This window comes from Microtus ochrogaster, chromosome 10 (genome assembly GCF_000317375.1).
Source record: "Microtus ochrogaster isolate Prairie Vole_2 chromosome 10, MicOch1.0, whole genome shotgun sequence".
Classification (NCBI taxonomy): Eukaryota; Metazoa; Chordata; class Mammalia; order Rodentia; family Cricetidae; genus Microtus; species Microtus ochrogaster.
Window position 1 is genome coordinate 48,860,882 of NC_022016.1, and position 22,895 is coordinate 48,883,776.

At 52.6% G+C, this 22,895-nt stretch overlaps 3 protein-coding genes across 5 annotated transcripts in view; all 3 read right to left on the reverse strand.

The window, feature by feature from the left end:
- Positions 1 to 32: 32 nt before the first annotated feature.
- On the reverse strand, positions 33 to 4,370 carry Gale (UDP-galactose-4-epimerase). Of its 2 annotated transcripts, none has more exons than XM_005353030.2 (11): positions 4,277 to 4,370; positions 2,658 to 2,783; positions 2,449 to 2,564; positions 2,070 to 2,183; positions 1,649 to 1,825; positions 1,278 to 1,391; positions 1,130 to 1,196; positions 969 to 1,054; positions 800 to 877; positions 533 to 647; positions 33 to 431 (listed from the first exon to the last, which is right to left on the reverse strand). In XM_005353030.2, exons 2-11 carry the CDS (start codon positions 2,776 to 2,778, stop codon positions 373 to 375), a joined length of 1,047 nt encoding a protein of 348 aa, XP_005353087.1. In that variant the 5' UTR covers positions 2,779 to 2,783; positions 4,277 to 4,370; the 3' UTR covers positions 33 to 372. The 2 variants fall into 2 exon arrangements, with proteins under 2 accessions (XP_005353087.1, XP_026637986.1); XM_026782185.1 differs by lacking the exon at positions 4,277 to 4,370 and adding an exon at positions 3,990 to 4,240.
- Positions 4,371 to 6,052: 1,682 nt separating this feature from the next.
- Positions 6,053 to 20,932, reverse strand: Hmgcl (3-hydroxy-3-methylglutaryl-CoA lyase). Its single transcript, XM_005353031.2, has 9 exons — positions 20,837 to 20,932; positions 17,070 to 17,153; positions 15,728 to 15,835; positions 15,032 to 15,127; positions 13,467 to 13,615; positions 10,465 to 10,528; positions 9,006 to 9,194; positions 7,894 to 8,019; positions 6,053 to 6,621 (listed from the first exon to the last, which is right to left on the reverse strand). The coding sequence occupies exons 1-9, from the start codon at positions 20,894 to 20,896 to the stop codon at positions 6,520 to 6,522; spliced, it is 978 nt and encodes a 325-aa protein (XP_005353088.1). The 5' UTR covers positions 20,897 to 20,932; the 3' UTR covers positions 6,053 to 6,519.
- Positions 20,933 to 22,109: 1,177 nt separating this feature from the next.
- Positions 22,110 to 22,895, reverse strand: part of Fuca1 (alpha-L-fucosidase 1) — a 19,098-nt gene continuing 18,312 nt past the window's right edge. For both annotated transcript variants that reach the window (XR_001229044.2, XM_013348470.2), the window contains one exon: positions 22,110 to 22,297. Coding sequence is in view for 1 of the 2 variants with exons in the window: in XM_013348470.2 (XP_013203924.1) it covers positions 22,295 to 22,297 (3 nt within the window). In the remaining variant the exon portion in view is untranslated. The remainder of the gene's footprint in view (positions 22,298 to 22,895) is intronic.

A 22,895-nucleotide genomic window follows, 5' to 3' on the forward strand; every position in this document is an offset into this window, starting at 1 on the left:
TGGTGTGGGGTGACCATCTGTGAGACTCTGCCCCAGGATAAGAAAACGTTTTTATTTTAAATACTTTGGAAAACTCAATCATAGCAGTATAAGTTAGTGCCTGGGAGAGGCTATGGTCCCAGACCCCTGGCCCTCGCAGGCTTTAGGGGTCCCACGAGCTCCTGGACCCTGGAGGAGATGGGCTGGAAAGACCTAGGCTTCTTCCTGGTTAGTGGAGCCAGGCAGAGGTTGGCCTGGAGGGCTGAGCAGGCAGCTGGCATTTGAGGTAGGGTGGCCTCAGCTTGGCCCCATAACATAAGGGTACAGGGTCCTGCGGAGATTGGGAAGCAGGCAGTTGCTCCTCTTCCTTTCTGGTCCCTGGTAAGGAGGTCCTCAAGCCTGTGCCCCAAAGCCTGCCGGGTTCTGCTTCTGCCAGCGCCACAGATCTTCACCTGTGCAGATATAGGTGGTCAGAGCTTGCCCGAAGCCAGCCCAGAGCAGAGTTGCCCTTTCTAGCCTATTGGTCACTTTTCCAGGAGAGGCAGACACTCACACATCCTGTCCAGCCCCAAGGCTGCTGTCCAGCCCAGCTCCTCTTGGGCTAGGCTGGGGTTGGCATAACAGGCTGCCACGTCACCTTCCCGCCGTGCCACCACCTTGTACGGAATCTGTAAGGAAGGTAGTGGATGCTTAGCTGAACAGGTCCTGGGCCTGAGGAACTGTGAGCGAGAGCTGTGTCTAGAGTATCACCTAGCTCTCAAGTTCAAGGTGTCTGGAGGCGGAGGGTGTGCTGGGTGCCTACTGTGTGGGTGGGACCTACCTTCCTCCCCGAAGCCTTCTCCATGGCTTGGACCATCTGCAGGACAGAGTAGCCTGTGCCTGTGCCCAGGTTGTAGATCTGCCCAGGAGAACAGGGGATGTTGGATGGGGTGTCTCATCTACCCCACATTCGCCCTGGGTTCCAACCCTTGCCCTCACTGGCTTCCTACCCGGCAACCACATTGCTCCTTCAGCTTCTTCAAGGCTGCTATGTGGCCCTTTGCCAGATCCACCACGTGAATGTAGTCCCTTACACCTGTGGAGGAAGTGGTCAACGGAAAGTTTGCCCTCCTCAGTCGCCCCCCCCCCTTCCTCTGACTCTTAAGCTCACCTGTCCCATCCTCCGTGGCATAGTCATCACCAAAGACATTCAGAGCCTCTCGTCGCCCAACTGCCACCTAGGGCAGAGGTCAGGTCAGCTTCCTCAAGGGCCCTGTACCAGCGGTACTCCAAGGTACCCTAGGAGTATCCCCCGTTACCTGGGAGACATAGGGCATGAGGTTGTTGGGGATGCCCTGGGGATCCTCGCCGATGCGGCCCGAGGCGTGGGCGCCCGTAGGGTTGAAGTACCGAAGCAGCACTGCGTTCCAGGCCTGTGGTGCAGGTCAGACAGTGGGGCTGGGGCACACGCAGTGAGTCCCAGCTCAGTCCACAGCTGTCTACCCCAGCGTGTCCATTCTCAGTTCTCTATGAATGAGTGAGGGGTGACACCTGCGTACCAGCTGCTGTAACCTTATGCAGGGTAGTGCCACATCTGAGCCTCTGTCTCCTTGTGCTGGGAGTGCCCAGGGTTCCAATCCTGGCCTCAAGGTGAATGGGTGGAATGAGAGCTGGGGCAAGAGGGCCTCACCGAGTCTGCCCTGCACAGGTCCCGGATCATCTCCTCAATGAAGAACTTGGACTTCCCGTAGGGGTTGGTACAGCCCCCGGTTGGGTGGGCCTCGTCCAGAGGCAGGTACTGGGGGTTCCCATAGACGGTGGCTGAGCTGCTGAACACCAGGTTCTTCACTCCGTGGGCCCTCATGATCTGGCCGTGGAGGGGAAGGTCAGTGGCCTGCGCCTCAGCAACTAGTCCCATCTGTTACTCCACCCCAGCAGGTGGGGCTGAGGCGAGGGGCAGGCTCAGTTACAGAGAGGGAAACAGGCTGGGAGGTAAAGAAAGGCAGGTGTCCAAGATAATACAGCTTGGGTCATTCTTCCACAGGCCCTACTGTGACCAGCATGCCAGGCCGCCTGGGACCCAGCTGGGGTCTGTGTCCCCTTCCTCTTACCTCTAAAAGCTGGATGGTCCCTGTTAGGTTAACTCTATAATAATCCAGAGGTTTCTGCACTGACTCGCCCACAGCCTTGAGCCCAGCAAAGTGGATGACGGCCTTAAAGCTGTGCTGCACGGGTAGAGCAGGGGTCAGAGGAGGCTCTGTAGCCTTGGCAACGCTCCTCCCACCTGCCAAGCAGCAACCTCCTTTGTTTGTTTGTTTGTTTGTTTGTTTGTTTGTTTGTTTTGAGACAGGGTTGTTCCTTGTAGCCCTGGCTGTCCTGGAACTTGTTCTGTAGACCAAACTGGCCCCAAACTCACAAATGATCCGCCTGCCTCTGCCTCCCAAGTGCTGGGTTTAAAGGCGTGCGTCACCACATCCAGCTAGCACCCACCTTCTTAAAGAGGTGCTGTAGGGCTGCCTGGTCCAAGATGTCCATCTCCTCAAACTCCACAGAGCGGCCTGTCAGTTCTTGGACCCGCCGCAGGCTCTCAGGCATGGAGTCCCCTCCTGGAGGGCAGGGAGAGGCTGTCAGCATTAGAAGATGGGGTCCTGGACACAGCCCCTCCAGAAACCACTCACTGCTTCCCAGTCAGCGCTCACCACGAATGGCATTATGGAAGTTGTCGATGACCACGGGTGAGTAGCCTGCCTCCAGCAGCTCCAGGACTGTATGGCTGCCAATGTAGCCAGCCCCACCTGTGACCAGCACCTTCTCCGCCATAGTGTCTGGTTAGAGGACATAGAGTTTCAGAGGTGGCTGAGGGTGTCTGCTCAGGGCCTCCCTCAGGGATGCTGGTCCCCTAATGTCACCTCAGAGGATGCACTTGTGGGCCCTAGTGTAAGGAGGGGCTCCGGAGTCAGCCCGAGGTCTGACTGGATAACTCGCTTTCTGGCTATTTCTGGTTGAGGCGTCCCTACTCTCTAGGCCATAGCTTCTACTCTATGACTAATTTCTGCACACAGGCCATGTGTTAGGAGGGCCCAGTGAGGTGGTTTAGAGGTCTGCCACCTTATATATAGGAGTCAGACACATCACACTGTCTAGTTCCCACTGATGTGGGGGTGGGAAGAGGGGCCTGCCTCCCTGTCTGGAGAATTAGCAGTCCTGGGCAGAAGAGTCCGTGGCTTCAGGATTAGAATGCAAGAATTTGAAAAACTCAGGCCCTCTCCCAGAAGCAGAAGCTTCCTGGGTTTGGTGACTAAAGCCTGGTCCTCTAACAACCCTTCCCCTTGAAGGTCAGTTGGCAGGAAGCAGAAAATGCAGTAAATGCCTTCAAGGGTGGGGTCCTGAGCCAGGGCAGCCAAGCCCTGCTCCGAGGCTGCAGTACCAGCAGCCCTGGAGTGGATGGGGCTTCTCCACCCTGGGGCAGCCAATAGCTCAGGTTTGATCCGGTCGGATCACTTCCCGGCTAGAGGCAACATATCCCGCCCAACTTCGGGCAGCCGGTGTCGACGTGGATTTGGCCCGCACTCCACTGCCAGGTGTGCATCCCCGCCCTGAGTAAACTGCTGGGCGGACAGAAAGGAAATCCACACACTGAGGCCTTTCATTCTCGCGATCTGGCCTGCCCATCTCTCTCCAGGCTGCCCCAAGTGGCTGCTGGGGTCATTCTGCTACAACCCATTGGACTGGGCGCCCACTGTGTGCCAGAGTTACTACCCCGCGTCGTGCGTTCCTCCCTCCCGCAGAGTTCTCCCCACATCGCGATGGGGCAGGTGTTTCTAAAGCACTTGGGTACTAAGGTCAGGATCTGGAGACAGTCTGCCCGGGGTCACAGAGTAGTGAGAACTGGGTTGGACGGGAGTCCTAGCTTTCTTCCCGCTCCTCCTCGCTGCTCCCGCTCTGCGCACGGACTCGGTGTAGCGGACACCGAGGGGCCCTGGAGGCAGAAAGGCTGCTCTGAGGCCGCTCCGCTCCAGTCGGGGGCTGACCTTGGTTAGTTGTCCCCTCCTCAGTTTTCCCAGTCTGTACAATGGAGAGGAGAGGACGCTGGGCACCAGGAGCCCGGACGCGACTTTTGGTCCTGGGCTGGGAGCGCGAGCGGGGAGCCGGGCCTGGAATGAATGGGTTCGGGTGGCCCCCACTACGGCCGCGGGAAACGAGAGCAGAAGGGACGGGCCTGGCTCTGTCTCGAACACGACCCTCTTGGAACTCCCTCGATCCCCGCCGACCACAGACCCTTGCGAGCCCCCTAAGCCCGTTATTCTGCTACCCAAACCTGTGAGGATCCCGCGCTGGCTCCGGGTGCCGCCTCTCGCGACCTGCGCGGCGGCCCCTTTAAGAGCTGACAGCCCAGTTTGGCTACGCCCCCTTCACGCCCTCCAGGAAACGTGTCTACTAGGTTACCTGCTCTACGGCGGCTCTGGAGGGTCAAAAGACCTGCACAGACTTCAGCCAGCTCCGCACCGCAGTGCGTTTCCATCGAGGGCGGAAGTGAGGGGCGTGGAACGTCATCCTGTGAGTTGTAGACTGCGGAGGAGAAACGGCCTGCACGGTGGCCTTCCTAGTCATCATCCGTGGCAGCTGCACCCCGGATGATTGCGACCTGTTCCACTCTGAGCCGCTGGCTTCCGAGTTTCCGCTCATCTGCCAAACCCTTCGTCGGGCTGTGCTATTTGGAGGGCATGGCTGGCCCGGGCTGCAACCTGGATCCAAGCCCACTTTGGGAAAGAAAATAAAACCCTGGAGCGAAAAGAACCTTTAAATCCTCAGTAGCAATTGCTTGCCCATCACTGAGCCACTCCCTCCCCCAAAAGTGTGTCTGCACCTCTCCACCATATAGCGATTCAAGACACAGTTTTGTCTCGGTTATAGAGGCGGGGCTGGAAGATGGCTCTGAGCACTTTTTGCATTGAACCTGAGACCTTTTCCCAGCACCCACATACTGCCTATCATTCCCATGCCCGCTCTAGCCTCCGTGGCCGCCTGCACATTCCTGACGTTCTCGCACATATAAGCAAAAATAAATCTTTTCTGGTGGCACAGGGCTTCAATCCTAGCACTTGGTAGGCAGAGACAGGCAGATTTCTGTGAGTTCGAGGGCAGCATGGTCTATATAGAGGGTTCCAATCAAGCCATGAATGAACAGTGAGAAGCTGTTTCAAACCCAAAAATTAAAAAAAAAAAAGAGGTGGAGCTGGAAGATAGCGAATCAGTCAAGGGCACTTGTTACTGTCACAAACTCCTGTAAGTGCAGTTCCAGGGGATCTACAACCATTCTGTCTTGGAGCTCCTGAAGTCACACACACACACACACACACACACCTTTAAAGTGGGGAGGGAAAGCTTTCAGGAAGGCTCATTAGTTAAGAGCCGGTGCAGGTGCTACTTTTTCTGAGAACGGAAGTTCTGTTCTTAGCACCTAACCTGCATGGCTCACAACTGTCTGGATGGCCAGTTCCAGGCTCCCCAGTGTCTTCTGGACACCACAGCCCCTGTACTTACACATGCACATACCCACACATGCATGCATGCACGCGCACGTGTGTGTGTAATTAAAAATAAAACTCAGGGGGCTGGAGAGATGGCTCAGCGCTAAGAGCATTGCCTGCTCCCAGCACCCACATGGTGGCTCACAACCATGTGTAATGAGGTCTGGTGTACAACACCGTATACAAAACAAACAAACAAACAAACAAATGAAAAGTCAAGCTGACCATTGTCTCCATTCGAGCACTGGAGAAGCAGGGACAGATGGATTCCTGGAGGGAGGCTCACTGGCCAGTTAGCCCGTCTACCTGGCTAGGTTCAGGCCAATAAGAGACCTGTCTCACTGCTCTGGGAACAGAGGCACAGCCTCAGAAGCAACTCCTTGGGTGTCCTGGCCAGCTACCATATTGGTCTCGGGAATTAACCCAGAGTCATGATTTCCAGTCACTGGACCTGGGGCTCAGTGTGGAGATGGAAGAAATACAGAGATGAACCAGTTAAGACCTTCACTCTTCCTCAGAATGATCTTATTCCCCCACTCATAAACAAATACACATTTGCATGATTGGATATTAGAAAATTAAACCTTTAATTACATAATCTGTTTTCAAAAATCATGTACAGAGTGAAGATTTCCCAAAGATGCTGGGCTTGGCAGATGGCCAGCACAGCAGATCAGCCCCCATTTCAGCAGACGCTCTGCTGCTCTAGGGAGAAACTGTTCCGTTTTCCGAAGAGACGCACAGGACCCACAGTCATGGCAGGGTGGACTCTGTTAGTTAGCAGATTCGCCCAGGAGACCCAGGGCCATCCCAAACCAGAGCTCAGGCCCTCAGCTCTGGGGAGCTGGCCTGCTGGAAAGGGGGACGTCCAGGCTCCAAGACCACTCAGTCGCCCAAAGCCTGGCAGCTCCTGCCCTTTCTGTCTAGAACCTTTGTGATACCTGCCCATTTGTCTGCATTCCATTCCCCACCAAGGGATCATCTGAGCATGCCCACCTCCCCCGGTCCCAGGACTCAGGTGAACAAGGGCTCAGAGTTTGCAGGTGGCCTGCGCCACTTTGGAGCTGGTTTTTCTGCTCAGGGCTTGACAGATGAAGTCCCCAGCTTCGAGGAGTTTCTGGAGGTTCACACCCTGGAAGAAGTAAGTCAGAGGATGAAGCCAATCAGGGCCTGCCCTCAACACCGAGGGAAAGAGACTGATAGCTATGGCACAGAAAGAGGAAGGCGACAGCACTCAGGCCCCTGTTGCAACCACTGTCTGGGATGTTGTGTCCAGCAGGCACCAGGGTTCTTTCTTCAGAGTGCCTGTGGGACCTCCACCAGAAGAGGGGGCCTTATTAATCTTGTCTCATCTCCATGTTCGGGGTCTAGCACAGGGCCTGGCCATGGAAATGTATTGTTCACTTATTTGCTTTTGTCTCTTTTTTCCTGTGCCAGGAAAGGTACCCAAACCACTGCTCATGCTAGCCAGCGGTTCTAGTTCTGAACCGCATCCTCAGCCTATAAATATAGAGCAGCTGCTATCTGCTACCGAGTGCCCAGGGCTAAGCATTCGACATGGTTCCTTCTGGTGCTGGAGACTGAACCCAGGGCCTCACCACTGACCTACACCTCTGGCCGCACATTTTCTTAATTCTGTAACAACCTATGAGTAATACATTTGCTGCCATGACTAGAGTTTGGAGAGCTAATTTGAGGTCGCACAGCCTGTGAGGAACAGATTTGGGTTTTAAATCATCAGCTCTTAAAGCAGAGACTCTGTGTGACTTCTGTGCCACCACTGATGTCCCTAGTGACTGGGGGAGCCCCGTGCGCTAATTTCACTGTCCTCATTTCGCAGAGAAAACAGGCTCGGGGCAGTGACTCGCTGCAGGCCATGAAGCCACCTCTCATGGCGGCTCTTTCCACCCTTTCTAGGGCCTCCAGGGACTGAACTGTGGACATCATCATTCTGAGGTCTTGGTCTCCTGCGCTCATGATCATGTCCAACAGACCAAAGTCCCTTCTGCCATGCTGCTCCCTCTGCCAGAGACCCCTCTCCTCATCCCATCTTTGGCTGGCTCTTTCTCATCCTTGGAGTCCTAGTCTACTCCTTCTAGGCCACCAACCAAGCCTCTCCTGCTGCTGAGACCCTGCCTGTTGGTTCTTCACACACACACCCCAGGCTGCTCTGCCAGGGTCTCTAACCTCACACGGGCCCGATCGCTGTATCGGCCATTTTCCACTCTCCTGGAGGACTGTTTAGTCTCTCCTCTGCTCTCTCAGAAATATAAAGCTCCCACAATCCCTGTTCCCCTTCTAAATGCCAGCCGCCCTAAGGATGGATGCCCATATGCCTATCCTTTGGCTCCAGTCCAATACTGCTTAGTTCTGGATGTCACCACCAGGGGGCAGGCAGGCTTACCGTGTGAATCCCTAAGCCAGTCAGCATGTAGACCAGGTCCTCCGTAGCCAAATTCCCTGAGGCCCCTTGTGCATAGGGACAGCCTCCAAGTCCAGCCACAGAGGAGTCCACCACGCTCACTCCCATCTGAAAACACAAGGATGGTGAGATGTAGCTGCCGGAGCCTGGAGGCCATTGAGCCTCTCCTCATAAGCCTCTTGCCCTGGAGTCAGGAATTCTGCCAAAGCCATTCTCTTGCCGGGGGAATCCGCTGAAGGACAGAGCTTCTCTCCCTGGATCAGTGAGCCTCCTTTGCTAGAGGAACTTCCCTCATCTCTTCAGCTGACTCCTGGCTCCGTTTCTCCCTTTGGGGTTCTCCTTAGAGCGGCCCTCTGGGATATCAGCCTAGCCCCTCGGTTCCAGGACAATGGCACTGATAGTGGACTCAGCTTCTCTGGAGGTGTTTTGTCTTGAATAGAGTCAGAGAAATGGGAGGTTGGGGGTCTCAGAAGATCTATAATTGGCGAGTGAGGTGTGGCTCAGGGGGTAAAGGTGCTTGCCAGAAATTGTGACAACCTGAATTTGGTCCCCAGGCAGAAGGAAAGAACCAGCTCCTTGGTTGCCCTCTGACCTCCACAGGTGCCTGCACATCCTGTCAGGTCTTCAGGTGGAACACCAGCTATGGCCTGGTGCCAGCGTGGAAACCAGCACCAGAGGGCGCCATTGCAGCAGGTTCCACCTGCTTACTCTCCCAGTCACCCTGCTGCGGCCAAAGACGCCTGCCTGTTCCCTGAACATGGCAAGCATGCCCCTCAGGCCTCGGCACCTGCAGGCACCTGCACAGCATCCTCTCGTGACCTTCTGTGGGGAGCCATTCCCTTAACCTGGTGTGTCTCCATCTGTGGCCTCATATACTTTTGCTTCAGTACTTTTTCCATGACAGGGTTTTTCTATGTAGACCAGGCTGGCTTCGAACTTACAGAGACCTGCCTGGTTCTGCCTCCCAAGTGCTGGAATTAAAGGCGTATGCCGCCACCACCACCCAGCTCATCAATACTTTTATTAATAAATAAAATGAAGGTGGACTGCTCTGCCCGTGCCCTCTTGGGGAATGGGCACATGGCTTTCATTACCTGCAGGGCCACCAAGGTGTTGGCCAGGGCTTGACCATAGGTATCATGGCAGTGGACAGCCAGTGCGGCCACAGGCACCTCCCGCAGGACAGCAGTCAGCATGTCTTTCATGAGACCCGGGGTGCCCACACCAATGGTGTCCCCAAGGGAGATCTCATAGCAGCCCATAGAGTACAACTTCTTGGCAACCTGGAAAAGCAAATGGATACTTAGAGGATCCCAGTGGCACCGGCCTGACTCTAGGGCTCAGAAGCATGGACTCTGCCCAGGCAGTTCACCTCTCTGAGGTGCTGTGTTCCTGGGCCCTAGGACCTGACAACTCCAATGGAAATGACAAGCATTGCTCACAGGCTGGGAGACTGAGCCCGTTACTCCCCTCTGCTTCCTCCACAGTGGCTGACAGGGATCAGGAAAAGGCCTTCCTTTGGCAATACGATCTGTGGACTGTGAGTCTAAGATACTAGCTGTGTTCTTTAAGGAGCCACGGGGAACTATGTAACTTTAGAGAAACTCATTTGAACCTGGCCAGTCACCACAGAGCCTCAGCAGCCAAAGTCGCCCCTGAGGAGGCTGCCCATGCCCGGCTCTGAGCAGAGGGAAGCGGTGGCAGGAGACACTGATGTTTACTGTATTTACACAGATGACTGTCCTGATAAATGACACAGTGACATCCCACCCTTCACCCCTGCCATGTGCCTACCAGGTGACAGTGGTGGCAGGCCTCTGGGGCCATGTGATGCTGAGTTCAAAAGTTCCCACTCTGCAGTTCACTGGCTACCTGCTTTGGGGGTGTGACTTCTCTGAGCCTCAATTTCTGCTTCAGGGAAGTGGTTTTGGGCTACAGGGAGGGCAGGTGACAACAGGAGTGGGGTGCACAGACCAGGGAACAGCAGCCACTGGGGCCAGCAGCAGCCCTGGGGTCATCCCTACCTGGAAGCCGTAGAAAGTAGGTATGGGGAAGAACAAAAGGGTTCTGTAGCACACAATGGATGAGACGCTAGCTGCATCAGCACCCTAGGTGGCCAGTGACTGGCCTCCTCAACTGCTCGTGGGAGAACCGCATCAAGTAGGCAGTGAAGTTTTCTGGATGAAAAGGCTGAAGTTCCTGGGTTACTCACACCTTGGTCCTATGTTGGGTCCTCCTCTGTGTAGCCATGGTTACTAGTCAGGAGGATGTGTGTGGTCTCTCACCTCCTACAAGGAACCTGGGGACTCCTGGGGATACCACACTGGCAATCGTGCCTCAGCTGATGAGACTGGAATCTGAATGCAGGGCTTTCGGGTGGGGTAGAGACCTGAGGGGCAGGTGCAGGCTGTGCTCTCAGTATGAGTGTGCATGCGTGTGTGTGGCGGGGAAAGGGTAAAAACGGTGTCCTACTGGGGAAGAGAGGCGAGGGCACCTGTGCATGCAGGTTGGCAAGGAAGCCAACCCTCACAAGACCTTGCCCACTGCACACACCTCAGCTACTTTAGCCGGGGAGACCTTCCCCTCGTAGGGGCATCCGAGGGCACAGGAGACATACCTGTGGAGAAACAGGAGGAATGGTGTCAGTGACCCAGCTCGTCACCATCAGGAATGCCTGTGACCATTTGACACACATCCCTGGTGAGGCCACAGTAAACATGAAGCTGGGCAGGAGGCCCAGTACTGGGTGAAAGGGTAACTCTGAGTGGGACAAAGGCTCTTTGGCCTAGTTTCTGGGCGGGAGAGCTAGAGAAGCCTGCAGGGAAGGCGGGGCTAAGAGGCCACAGCTTCAGAAGCAGGTGGCAGGTGGTTGAGAACTCACAGTAGGTACAAGGAACCAGAGTGCACCTGAGCTGTCTGGAGGGGCAGCCCCACACACTGGGGGAGATGGGCCAGTATTGAGGTCACCAGTGCCAGGATGAACACACAGGTTCGCACAAGAAGACAAGAACAGACGAGTCAGTATCAGGCTCGGGCCCCATGGCTCATGAGATGAAGACGGTGTGCCAGGCACTGGGCAGAGCCGTGAGAGGACCCATGAAGGGCCCTCGCCTCCAGAAGCATGTTCAAATCAGGAAGATGGCAAGTAAGACTGCAGTCACATTAGGAGGGGGAGATAATTCCAGAAAGAGAAGCGTCGTGAAGGACGCAACAGGAGGAAGAACAGGCAGGCAATGCAGCAAGGGTTGCTAGGCAGAGCTCCCTGAGGTCATGGCGCCAGAGTTAGAGAGGGGAGGGTCTTCAGGAAGCATGTTTCTGTCAAGGCCAGAATCTGACATACCCAGGACAGAGCAAGGGACAGAACATGCCAGCACGTTGGTCAAGACAGGCACTGTCTGTGAGCTGCTGGCAGCATGTGCTGGAGTCTGATGACAGGAGCCCTGGTGAGCTCACAGCTGGGGTGCATGGGGAGAGACAGGGGCAAAGAAAGGAGGCATGAGACAGGAGGGGAGCCCAGGCCTGACCCACGACAGCCATGTGGTTTGCTCTCAGTGCCCCTGCTGGCTCTGGAGCATCTTTATTGAGTTAGGCTGAGGGTGGTGGCTCAAACCTGTAATCCTAGCACCTGGGAGGCTGAGGCAGGAGGATTGCCAGCCTTGGTGTCATGAGTTCTAAGCCAATATGAACCTAAAGAATGAGATGCTGTCAGAAGAAACCAAACTGAACCAAAAACCCAAACCCTTCATGGTCAAGTAAAATATTCTATCTATTAAGAGATGGAACAGGATTGGTGGTGCATGTCTTTAATTCCAGCACTCCGGAGGCAGAGAGATCTCTGTGTGTTCCTGACCAGCCAGGGTTACACAGAAAGACCTTGTCTCAACAAATAATTAGATAAATAAAGTATATAAATCAAAATAAAAAATGTTTGCTGGATCAACATTCCAAAAATCTTGGTATGCTTTCCACCTTAATTTTGCTATTTACTGGGTCTGGTGGGATGGCTCAGCGGGTAAGAGCATTGCCTGCTCTTCCAAAGGTCCTGAGTTCAATTCCCAGCAACCACATGGTGGCTCACAACCATCTGTAATGAGATCTGGGGCCCTCTTCTAGCCTGCAGGCATATATGCAGACAGAACATTGTATACTTAATAAATAAATATTTAAAAAAAATTTGCTATTTACTCTGACGTTGCTAAACAAGAAATAGTGGTTGGTGGCATAAACATTTGACACCAGCACTTAGGAGACAGAGGCAGGCAGAACTCTGAGTTCAAGGTCAGTCTGGTAACAGAGTGAGTCCCAGGACAGCCAGGGCTACATAGTGAGACTGTGTCTCAAAACAAGCAAACAAAAACAAAAAAACCCAGAAACAACAAAAAAGTAAGAAAGAAGGGAAGGAAAAAGAGAAAGAAAAAGTTAAAAGATTTAAAAAGATTTACCAGGACAGAGCACAGGCCTGGGGGGACACAGCTGGAGACCCAGCTTCCCCCGCTTCCACCTGTTTATCGGGTTTGTCAGGCCCTGTGATGGGAAAGCACAGCACCCAGGCACTATAGGAAGTGGCCTGCCCTCAGAGAGAGCACAGCCCAGTGAGGTGAAGGTGGCTGCAGAGCTAGACAGCTAAGTGCCATGTTTCAGGATGTCAGAAGACTTTGGAACCCCAAAGGAGGGGTGCTGTCTCCTGTTGAGGGACAAAGAAAACCAAGTGGAGCTGACATCCACGGAGGACCGTGAAGGAGCTGAGGAGCAGAACGAAGAGGAGCACTCTGCCCACGGAGGGTGAGTGCACAGGCAAGAGACAGAAGGCAAGTGGCAGAGGGTTGGAGGCTCCACCAGAGCAGGCACACAGAGCCATGAACTACTGTCCATGCTGCAGAATGCCAGGGTGATGCGCACAGGGTCCTGAAACACAGTAAAAGCTTCACTCGCTGTGCATACAGCAGTGGTAGAGTACCTGCCCAGGAGGCTACAAGGCTTCATCAGTGCTGCGTCTCGTCCCCAGCATTGCAGTTTATTTTCTTGAGACAGGGCTTTTCTGTGTAGCCTTAACTGTCCTAGAACTCAATCTGTAGACCAGTCTAGCCTTAAATTCATAGAGATCTGCCTGCCTCTGCCTCCTGAGTGCTGGGATTAAAGGTGTGCACCACCACTGCCTGGCCCCAGGCACTGTATTTCGGTGTTGCTGTTGTTTGGTTTTTGTGTTTTGAAACACGTTTAAAGGCGTGCACTACCAGGCCCCAAGCCACCAAGCCTGGCTTCCCAGCACTGTAAGAACCAATCCTGGGGCTGGGCATGGTGGCACATGGCATACCAGCACTGAAGCAGAGACAGCTGGATGTCTGTGAGTTCCAGACTGGCCTGATCTACCAAATTTAGGTCTGAGAGAAACCCCAGCTAATCTTCTGCCTCCACTCCCTTGGAGAAAGGTTCAGTTGTGGAGTTTGGGTTGCTCCCGCCCAGCAGGAGTCTGAGGTGGAGAGAATGGAGGGTGGGAGAATCTGGCTCCATTCCACCAGGACACTGAGGAAGGAGCCCTGTGAGGCCTGACTCACCCTCTCACAGGGATGCTGGCGGCCTGTGCGGCCTTCATGACTCCATCAAAGCGCTGGAAACTCTCGTCGATGGAGCAGTTCACATTCTTCCGAGTGAAGAGCTCAGAGGCTGCCCCAAAGATGCTGACTTCCTTGGCACCTGCAGCTACCTGCCAACATCCAGGTGAATACCTTTAGCACTCTGTTCCTAGAAGAACTGGTCCCGTGGCAAAACCTTTCTTGTGGCAGGTTGGATGGTATGTGACTGTTACAGGCTGCACAGTCATATAAATATCCTTTAGGGAATAGGCTGGGGCAGGTGACATGGCTCGGGAGGGAAAATGCATGTGCTGTCAATCCTGATGACCTGAGTTCAATTCCCCAGGACCCACAAGGGAAAAGGAGAGAATCGAGTCACTCAAGTTGTCCACTGACCTCCGTATGAGTGCCACAACACACACGTGTGTGTGCACACACATACACAAGTAAACAAACAAATTTAATAACAATAAACATATTATGTGGACATCCCAATATCTAGTTCCCCAGAACATGATCGTACTTGGAAAGAGAGTCACCACAAATGTAACTAGGTAAAATGAGGTCACAATGGAGCAGTGTGAAGAAATGCGGAGGGCGACCCGAGGGTGGAGGCAGGCACTGGAGGGGGGCATGCACACCAAGGCTAAGTGCTCATCCCAGTCACTAGAAGATGTATGCGACCCCTGGCCTCCAGAATGCGAGACAGTAAAGCGATTTCTGTTACAGTTTGCAGTATTTTTCTCATAGCAGCCCTGGGAAACTTATATTTCAATTAGGAATCAAACCAAAAGCAAAGCTTGGGAATGTGGACATTACAAGTGGTGGGGGTTGAGCAACCAGTGCAGAAGCATCCATGCGCGGCGAGGGTTGAACAGACACACCGCAGAAGTGCTCATGCGCAGTTGAGGGTTGAGCAACCACTGCAGAAGCGTCTATGCGCGGTGGGGGTTGAGCAGCCACACCGCAGAAGCGCCCATGCGCAGTGAGGGTTGAGCAGCCACTGCAGAAGCGCCCATGCACAGAGCTGGTACCCTTCCTAAAGCAGTGAGTCATGCGTGCTGCAGACAGCATAGCACTTAAGAGCGCTTGCTGCTCTTGCACGGGATCTGGGTTGGATTCCCAGCATCCATAACTGTTTGTAACTCCAGTTCCAAAGGACCTTATGTCCTCTTCTGGTCTCTGCAGGCATTGCATGCGCATGGTGCACAGACATTCAGGCAAAACACCAGAACATATAAAATAAAAAAAAAAATCTAGAAAATGAAAAAAGAAGTGGGTGATCGCAGGACCTAATAGTTATAGCAAGTGCGTGTCTCTCGGGCTCTTAACGAGCATTGCCTAACGGAAACAAATGGGCTCAGCTGTAAGCACTATGCTCAGTCCTCCTTCACGGGCAGACCTGAAGCTCAGAGGTTAAGCAATTTGTCAAGACAACAGAGCAGTCCCCTCGTCCCCAGTCTGATGCTGCTCATAGCCACTGGAGACTAGCTGCTCAGGGGGCCATCCCAGGGCAGGACCGGAAGACGGGCAGGTCAACCTCTTACCGCTTCCTCGAAGCCTTTCACATTTGGAGTCAGGACTGGATAGTTGACCCCAGGAAACTTCTGAATGCCCTTCAAGACTTCAGAGTGGTCCGCCATCTGGGAGCCAAAGAAGCCAAGAGCTCAGTGCTAGAGAGACCCCTCTCACCACTGAATTTTCTGTTTCCAATACTTTCCCTATCTGTCTGACCACTGAGGGCTCAGGAGACATCCTGGGCAGTGTGACCTTGGCAGCTCCTATGGTCAGTACTGACAATTCTGTGGTACCCTCAGTCACAACCAGCAGCAGCCACTTACCTAGAACCTTCTCTGGTGGGCCCTGGGTACCACTCCCTCTGCATTGTCTGGCACTCACTGTCATGGGATGGTTTGCCCACCCCTGTGAAGGGGTCCTTGTGGCAGATGGGCATGGGGATTGTATGTGCTAGGGAGACCTCAGAGGCCGCCTCTATCTTGAGAGAGCAAAGGCCTCACTTAGCAAGGGCTCCAATAAACCAGGGCAGAGCCCAGACCAATTTGGAGCCCCTGGCTCCCAGGTCACGTCCTTCCTGTGCTACACAGTGCTGAGACTCACTTGAGACCCCTGAAGCCAGGGACCTGGAAACTTATGCTTCCGACAGCCAGGGGCTGCAAGAGCAAGTGGGGGGGGGCTCCCCATCATCCCATCCGGGACAGGCTTCTTCTGGAGGCTGGGCTCACCTGGGGAACCCACTTTGGAGAGACAAAGCTGGTGGCTTCGATAACGGGGAGCCCTGCTTCGGAAAGCATGTCTATCAGCTTGATTTTCACGGGGGTAGGAACAATGTTCTGTAACAGACGGAGACCCAGAGAAGGCAAGTCAGCAACACTAGTACCGAAAACGACCATTTTCCTCCGATGCAGACTCTTCCTTAACTCGATGTATTGGTTTACGGCCCCATCATAAACTGAGAGCAAAGCGCCTTGGCCAGAGTGAGCAGAAATGAATCCTCTGCTCTCTGAGTGCTGTGGATGGGTGGATCCCAAGTACCACGTTTTTTCTCTTTTTCTCCCTTTCCCACATCGAATCACTCAGCAGAACCTATGGATTCCTTTCTAATCTACCCCTAAGATCCCAGGTGTAGTATGGCATGGCCGCCCTCTGTCAACTCAGTCTAAACTGGAAACTTCCTGAACTGCAGTCTCCAGTGCCTCACTTTCCTGCCCAAAAGCCATCCACAAGGGACTGCAGAGATGGCTCAGCAGTAAAGACTCCTCGGAGGACCCATGCTCAGTTCCCAGTACTCTAGCTGGGCAATTCACAAATGCCAATTAACTTCAGCTCCAGGGGATCTGATGCCCCCTTCTGGCCTTTATGGGCACTGCATGCACGTGGCAGGTATACACACACAGGGATACATACACACACACACACAAAAAAAAAAAAAAACTAAAAGCGGGGGGGGGAAAAGGGCAAAAAAAAAAAAATATATAAAAAAAACAAAAAAAAAAAAGTCTTTCATGGCTCCTTGGTGCCAGTCAGTAGGATTATGGTACAGGTCCTGACAATTCCCGGCCTGCTCGTCATCTTTCCTGGGATTGTAAGCCATCATATGGGCACTGGGAATTAAAATTGGGTCCTCTGAGCAGGAAGCACTCTTAACCACGGGGTCAATGTCTCCAGTCCCCTCACAAGCCACACATCAAGCGCTCCAAAGCCACACATGTTGCGACCATAAATGGTATATGAGCCACATTCAAAGTTATCCTTGGCACATGAGCCCTGTGTGTACAGACTAGACACGTGACTCATACTCAGGTGTAGAAAACTCCCACTTTTAAGGGAGTTTTATGTTTCTTCCTAAGTAAATACTTCTACACATACCTAGGCCTATTTCTTCTACATAGGAGTAAAGTTGAATACATATTCTGTTTTGCAGCCTGGCATCATTTAATATTCTTGTATTGATAGCTGCATAATATTCCAGTTTCTCAAAAGTCCATAATGTACCTGACCCAACTTCCCTGGAATGCTCCAAACAGACATGTGAACCATCTTTCCTGAGCCCACTTCCGTCTTTACCTTTTCATTCTGCAGACCATCACGGGGACCGACTTCCACGATCTTCACCCGCTTCGGGAAGGCACCCATGGATGATGTGCTGGCCTTTGGTTTAAAAGAGGAAACCCAAGTGTCAGGACTTGGCACAGGACCGTGTAGAACACAAGGCTCTTCCTTCACTACTGCGAGCAGCCAGTTTCTCCCTATTTAACTCCACCTGGTCTCTTTCAGGATTAAGACAAAAAAAGCAAAATATGCTTTGGGCAGGAATGAGCAAGAAGCTGTGTGTCCAGGCAGATCCTCCTCTGGTTCAGCACACGCACGCGTGCGCGCGCGCGCGCACACACACACACACACGCACACACACACACGCACGCACGCACATGCACACACGCATGCGCGCGCCCATTTGACAGCCCCATTTCCACACTTCTCATTCGGCAGTCCCCAAAGCCCACACTGCACAAACACTCGCTTGACTCTATCCTGTCTGTCTCTGCAAAAGACATCACCTACACCCTGTTGCTCAGCTGGACTCTGACTCACCCTTTCCTCTAGTCACCCTGCCTTGGAGGCTCCGACCTCATTACTCACCCCTCCTTTCTGCTCCATTCCCTTCTACCCTCTGCCCAACAGGTCGCTATGCTCCAGTCCAGCAGGGCTGCCCTCTGCCTGGAATGCGCACCGATTCTTACACCCATCAATCTCGGAGCGCCTTCCTTGATCTACCATCCATCACCTTTGGTACCTTGTATTTCACAAGACTACCTTGTCTCCCTCCGCCCCCATCTCATCCTGGCTGGCACTGTCCTGGCAATGCATTCATCACATTACAGGAACAACAAACAATGCACAAAGATATAGTGTCCAGAGGACAATCGCTGAGCACCAAGAGGAGTCAGCCTCAGATCCCACAGCGGTGATGAGGGTATGAAGGCTTTGCTAGCTCCGTTAAGGCTTGTCTAAAGCCCAATTCTGCACTCATGGGTGACATGGGGACATTAGGTCTGAGGAGATGACATCCCCAGCAACTGAAGAAATTATTTTTCCAGAAGTTTAAAGCCTTTAGTTCACTGTACATCAGGCCTGCCGCAAATCTTCCCCTATCCACCTACAGATTGTTAATTATTTATTTATTTTAGGTGTTTGGGTATTCTGTCTGCATGTATGTCTGTTCGCCACATGTGTGCAGTGCCCTCAAAAGCCAGAAGGCATCAGATCCCCCGGACTACAGCTACAAATGGTTGTGAGCAGCCAGGCAGGTTCTAGAAACCAAGACGGAGTCCTCTGGAAAGAGCAGCGATCACTCTAAACCGTGGAGCCACCACCTCTCCAGGCCTTCCGCCACCCCCAAATAAACATCCTGCAATGGGCAAGGGGAAGATGCGCCGCACAATACACCAAGGACCCCAGGCCCATGCAGCCCTTAAGGAAGGACACAGCTGTGCCACGAGTCAGCTGGAACACCTCAGCGCCCCTCAAGTGGCTTTGGTTTTAGCTGGCAATGGTTTCTAACAAAGGGGACAAGGCCCTGGATTATAAGAAGTTGGGGAGCTGAGTGAAGGTCCCTGCTCCTGGAGTCTTCCCCTCCAACTGAGACGGTCAGCCTCTGCTGGTGTATCACCCCAAAAAGACGCAAGTGGAACTTAAGTGCTAATGGCCAGGAACTTGGTTCTCCCCACTGCTCTCCCCACGGCCCTGGGACATAACAGACTCAGTAAGTAAAGGCTAAGGCAAAACGTGCCTACTTTCTTAGGAACAAGTTGCCCTTAGTTCTACTTCTTACCCTATAACTGCTCTTCATATAACAACAAAGGCCGGGTGTGGTAGCTCACACCCTAATCCCAGCACTTGGGGATGGAGGCAGGAGTGTCAGAAGCTCAAGGGTGTCTTCGGCTACCTAGCAAATGTGAGGCCAGCCTGAGACAGGAAAGATCTTATTTTTAAAATATAGCCAGAGACTGAAGAGATGGCTCTCAGTCACTAAGAGTGCACACCGCTCTTACAGAAGACCCGCGTTGGGCTTCCAAACACACGTCAGACAGCTCACAACTGCCTAAGTTTAGCTCAAGGAACCTGATCTTCTCTTCTGGCATCCATGGGCACCTGCACGCACACATGAGTTTATATAATTCAAAACCACATAAGCGGTGCTGGAGGGATGGCTCAGCAGTTAAGAGCACTTGGTGCTCTTCCTGAGTTCAGGTCCCAGCACCCATGCCAACTGCCTATAATTCCAGCTGGCCTCCAAAGGCACCGGAACACCCATTGAACACATTTACACAGACATGCACATATAACAGACCAACAATAAAAACAAAACAAGAGGCTCGAGAGATGGTTCACACTCAAGAGCACCGGTTGCTCTTCCAGAGAACCTGGGTTCAATACCCAGGACCCACAACACAGCTCCCAACTGTCTGTGACAACAGTTCCAGGGGATCCTACACCCTGACACAGACAAAATGCCAATGCGTATGGAATAAAATTAAATAAAGACAAAAACAGAAACCAGGGTTGGCAAGAATTAAGACACTTGCTGCTAAGCCTGACGACCGGAGTTCCACCCCTGGAACTCACACAGGCGGACAAAACCAACTCCTCAAAGTCGGTCGGCCTTTGGACTTTCACTAGGGCACACTCACATATAAACAAGCAAACGAATAAATATAATTCAAAGCCAAATAAAAGAGAAAAGTGACAGCTTTTCATTGCATTCCATTACACCAGGTTTTAAAAAAAATGATTATGATCTAGCTGAGCATAGTGGTGCATGCCTGTTATCCTAGAGGCAGAGGCAGGCTGATCTATCTCTGTGAGTTCAAAACTAGCCTGGTCTACATCATGAGTTCTAGGACAGCCAGAGTTACATAGAAAGATACTCTATCTCAAATAAACAAAACATTATTATCCACCATCTCATTTCCTAACTTCTTAAGTTGGAGTTGGCATTTTCGTTCGATCCCTGAGCAATCAGTGGAGCTGGGTAGACTAAAGATACAGAAATGGTTTTCTGAGACAGACCCACGAAATGCATAGGAAGTAGTTTTCCCAAGTACTGATATACTGCTTAAACTCTCCAATATGTAATAAGTCCATCACTGAGCTGAGGATGTAGCTCCGTGGTAGAGTAGTGAAGTGGGGAGCTAATCGCCCCCAAAACACAACTCCACCAAAACACCACCCATGACTGATCACTCACCAAATCACCCTGAGACAAGCTATCCATTTCATGTACCAGCAAGATGAGTGAAATCCGTCACTCGGCCTTGAAAATGGCAAGCTCATCCGGACACCAGTTTGCTACTTAAACAGCGCAGCTCCTTGGCCCTTTCCCTCCCCTCACTGTGCGTGGGAGAAGACCTAACACCAGGATCGCACAGGCCCAAAGGGATTGTGCCCGACCCACGCGACCCACGTCCTCCGCGGGAGTCCAGAAAAGCAACAAGACCCGGGGAAAGCGGCGAGCAGGGATGCTTTTTCCAGGTGGGACGTGTTTCACTAATAATAAAGGGCTGGAGAGTTCTGAAGCTCAGTTAGGGAAAGGAGCCAGAGCCACCGTAAGGGAGTTAGGACACCCGGGATGATGTCCCAGGTCTCCACAGTGACAGCGGGTTGCTTGGCTTCACAGGACTCAGTTTCCCCGTTTCTTGCAAGTGAGCCAGACCGGCTGGATCCGGAACTCTCAAACCCTCCCGGCTTCGGCCCCTGGAGCTGCCCCGCTTCGTCTGTCAGAGCAGCCGACGAAGCCCACCCGACCCCGACTGTCTCCCGCTTGGGGCACTTACAGCCCGGAGAGACGCCAAGCCCACCAGCCTTCGCGGGAAAGCTCTCCTCACTGTTGCCATCTTTGCCCAGAGTCCCCCGTGGCCACACCCTCTGGGTCCCACGTGACCGCCGAACGCCCTGTGGGCGGGACCATGCATGGGGCGGAGCCCTTGTGCGTGACGTAGACTCCCAGAGTTGGCTCCATCCCCACTCCGCCTTTGTTTTCCTTCCCGGCTGGTTATTCTGGTTATTCTCCGCGCCACGGAACTGTTTTTTGGTTTTGTTTTGATTTTGGCTTTCTGATTCTATGTAACCCACGCTAGCCTGGAATTTACACATCACCCAGATTGTCCTCCTACTCATGGAAATCCTCCTGCCTCTGCCTCCCGGATGTTGACAGGAGTAAGCCACTAACTACATCTTGCCCATTCAGTATTTTCCAGGCTTCTGTTATAAAACACAAAACAAGGAGCAAGGAATATAGAGATGGTTAAAACTTCAGCTGGGTATGGTGGTGACGCACGCCCGCTGTCCCAGCACTCCAGAGGCAGAGGGAGGACTGTCCCAAGTTTGAGACCAGTCTGGTCTATATGATAAGGTTCAGACCAGTCAAGGCTTCATAGAGAGAGAGAGAGAGGTCTTGCCTCTAAAACACAAATCCAACCAAAGGGGGGGGGGGGAAGATGAGGAAATGTAGTGAAAGTCTGTCTTCCTGGGTTTAGTGTCTGAGAGGTATGGAGAGAAACGTGGCTATAAAATGTCTAATTTTGAAGATAAGCCACAGTACACCTGTTTTCTGTTGTGTTCTGAGCTGTCTGCATGTGTTAAGTATCTGCCACCATCTTCAGAGAAAACATTCTATGATGGGTTCGTGAAGGAGTAAGAGCTATCCAAGCAAAGAGGTTGTCAAGTATGAGACAGTAGAAGATTGAAAGTCCTCAGGAATTAGCAGAACCCTGGGCTGGGGAGATGGCTTGGTGCACAGCACAAGGTTGTGAACCGAGATTCCCCGGTGCCTGGTACCGGCGGGAACAGGAGTGCACGCCTTGAATCCCAGCACTTGGGAGACAGGCAGGAGATCTGCCTGGTCTACACAGTGAGTTCCAGGACGGCCAGGACTGAACAGAGAGATGCTTTCTCAAAGAAACAAAAGAATTTTTTAAAATATTTATTTATTATTTATACAGTTAGCCAGAAGAGGGTATCAGACCTCATTACAGATGGTTGTGGGCCACCATGTGGTTGCTGGGAATTGAACTCAGGACCTTTAGAAGAGCAGCAGGCAATGCTCTTAACCGCTGAGCCATCTCTCCAGCCCCAAAAGAATTTTTTTAAAAAACTTCATCAAAAAGGTTTCCAGACAAATCGAATACAAATGCGGTGACCCTGAGGTAAGGAACCGGATGCTTGGTGCAGTGTTTTTCAGTCTTCATGCTGCACCCCATTAACTGCAGTAGCTTCTTGGGGGATGCCAATCATTACTGAAAATAATGAAATAGGAAGTTATCAGAGAACATTAGAGTAGAACAGACAGGAGAGGTGGTTCAGCAGTTAGGAACACGTGTTCCTGCAGAGGTCCTTGAGTTCAGTTCCTGCGCCCACAGGAGGGCTCACAACCATTGGTAACCATTGGTAACTCCAGTTCCAGAGGATCCGGTGCCCCCTTCTGGCCCCTGAAAGCACTGCATATATGTGATGCACAAACTTGCAGGCAAACTACCGCTGGCCGAAGTTATTCTTTTTCATTACATGTAGGTGTGTACCTGCATGTGGGAATGTGTGTGTTGCTGGATCTTCCGGAGCTGTCATTACAGATGGTGGTGAGCTGCCTACTATGGGTGTTGGGAAACCGAACTAGGATCCTCTGGAAGAACAGCAACTGTTCTTAACCACTGAGCCATCTCTCTCTTCAACCCAGTAAATAAGCATCCTGGGTGTTGTGGTTAATCCCTGCAGTCTGAGATACACAGAAGGCTGACTGGAGATGGAGCTCCATTGGTACAGTGCCCGACTAGCATGCAGGAAGTATTAGCCGGAATGTTGCCACACAGGCTTCTAATCCCAGAGGTGGGGTCCCCC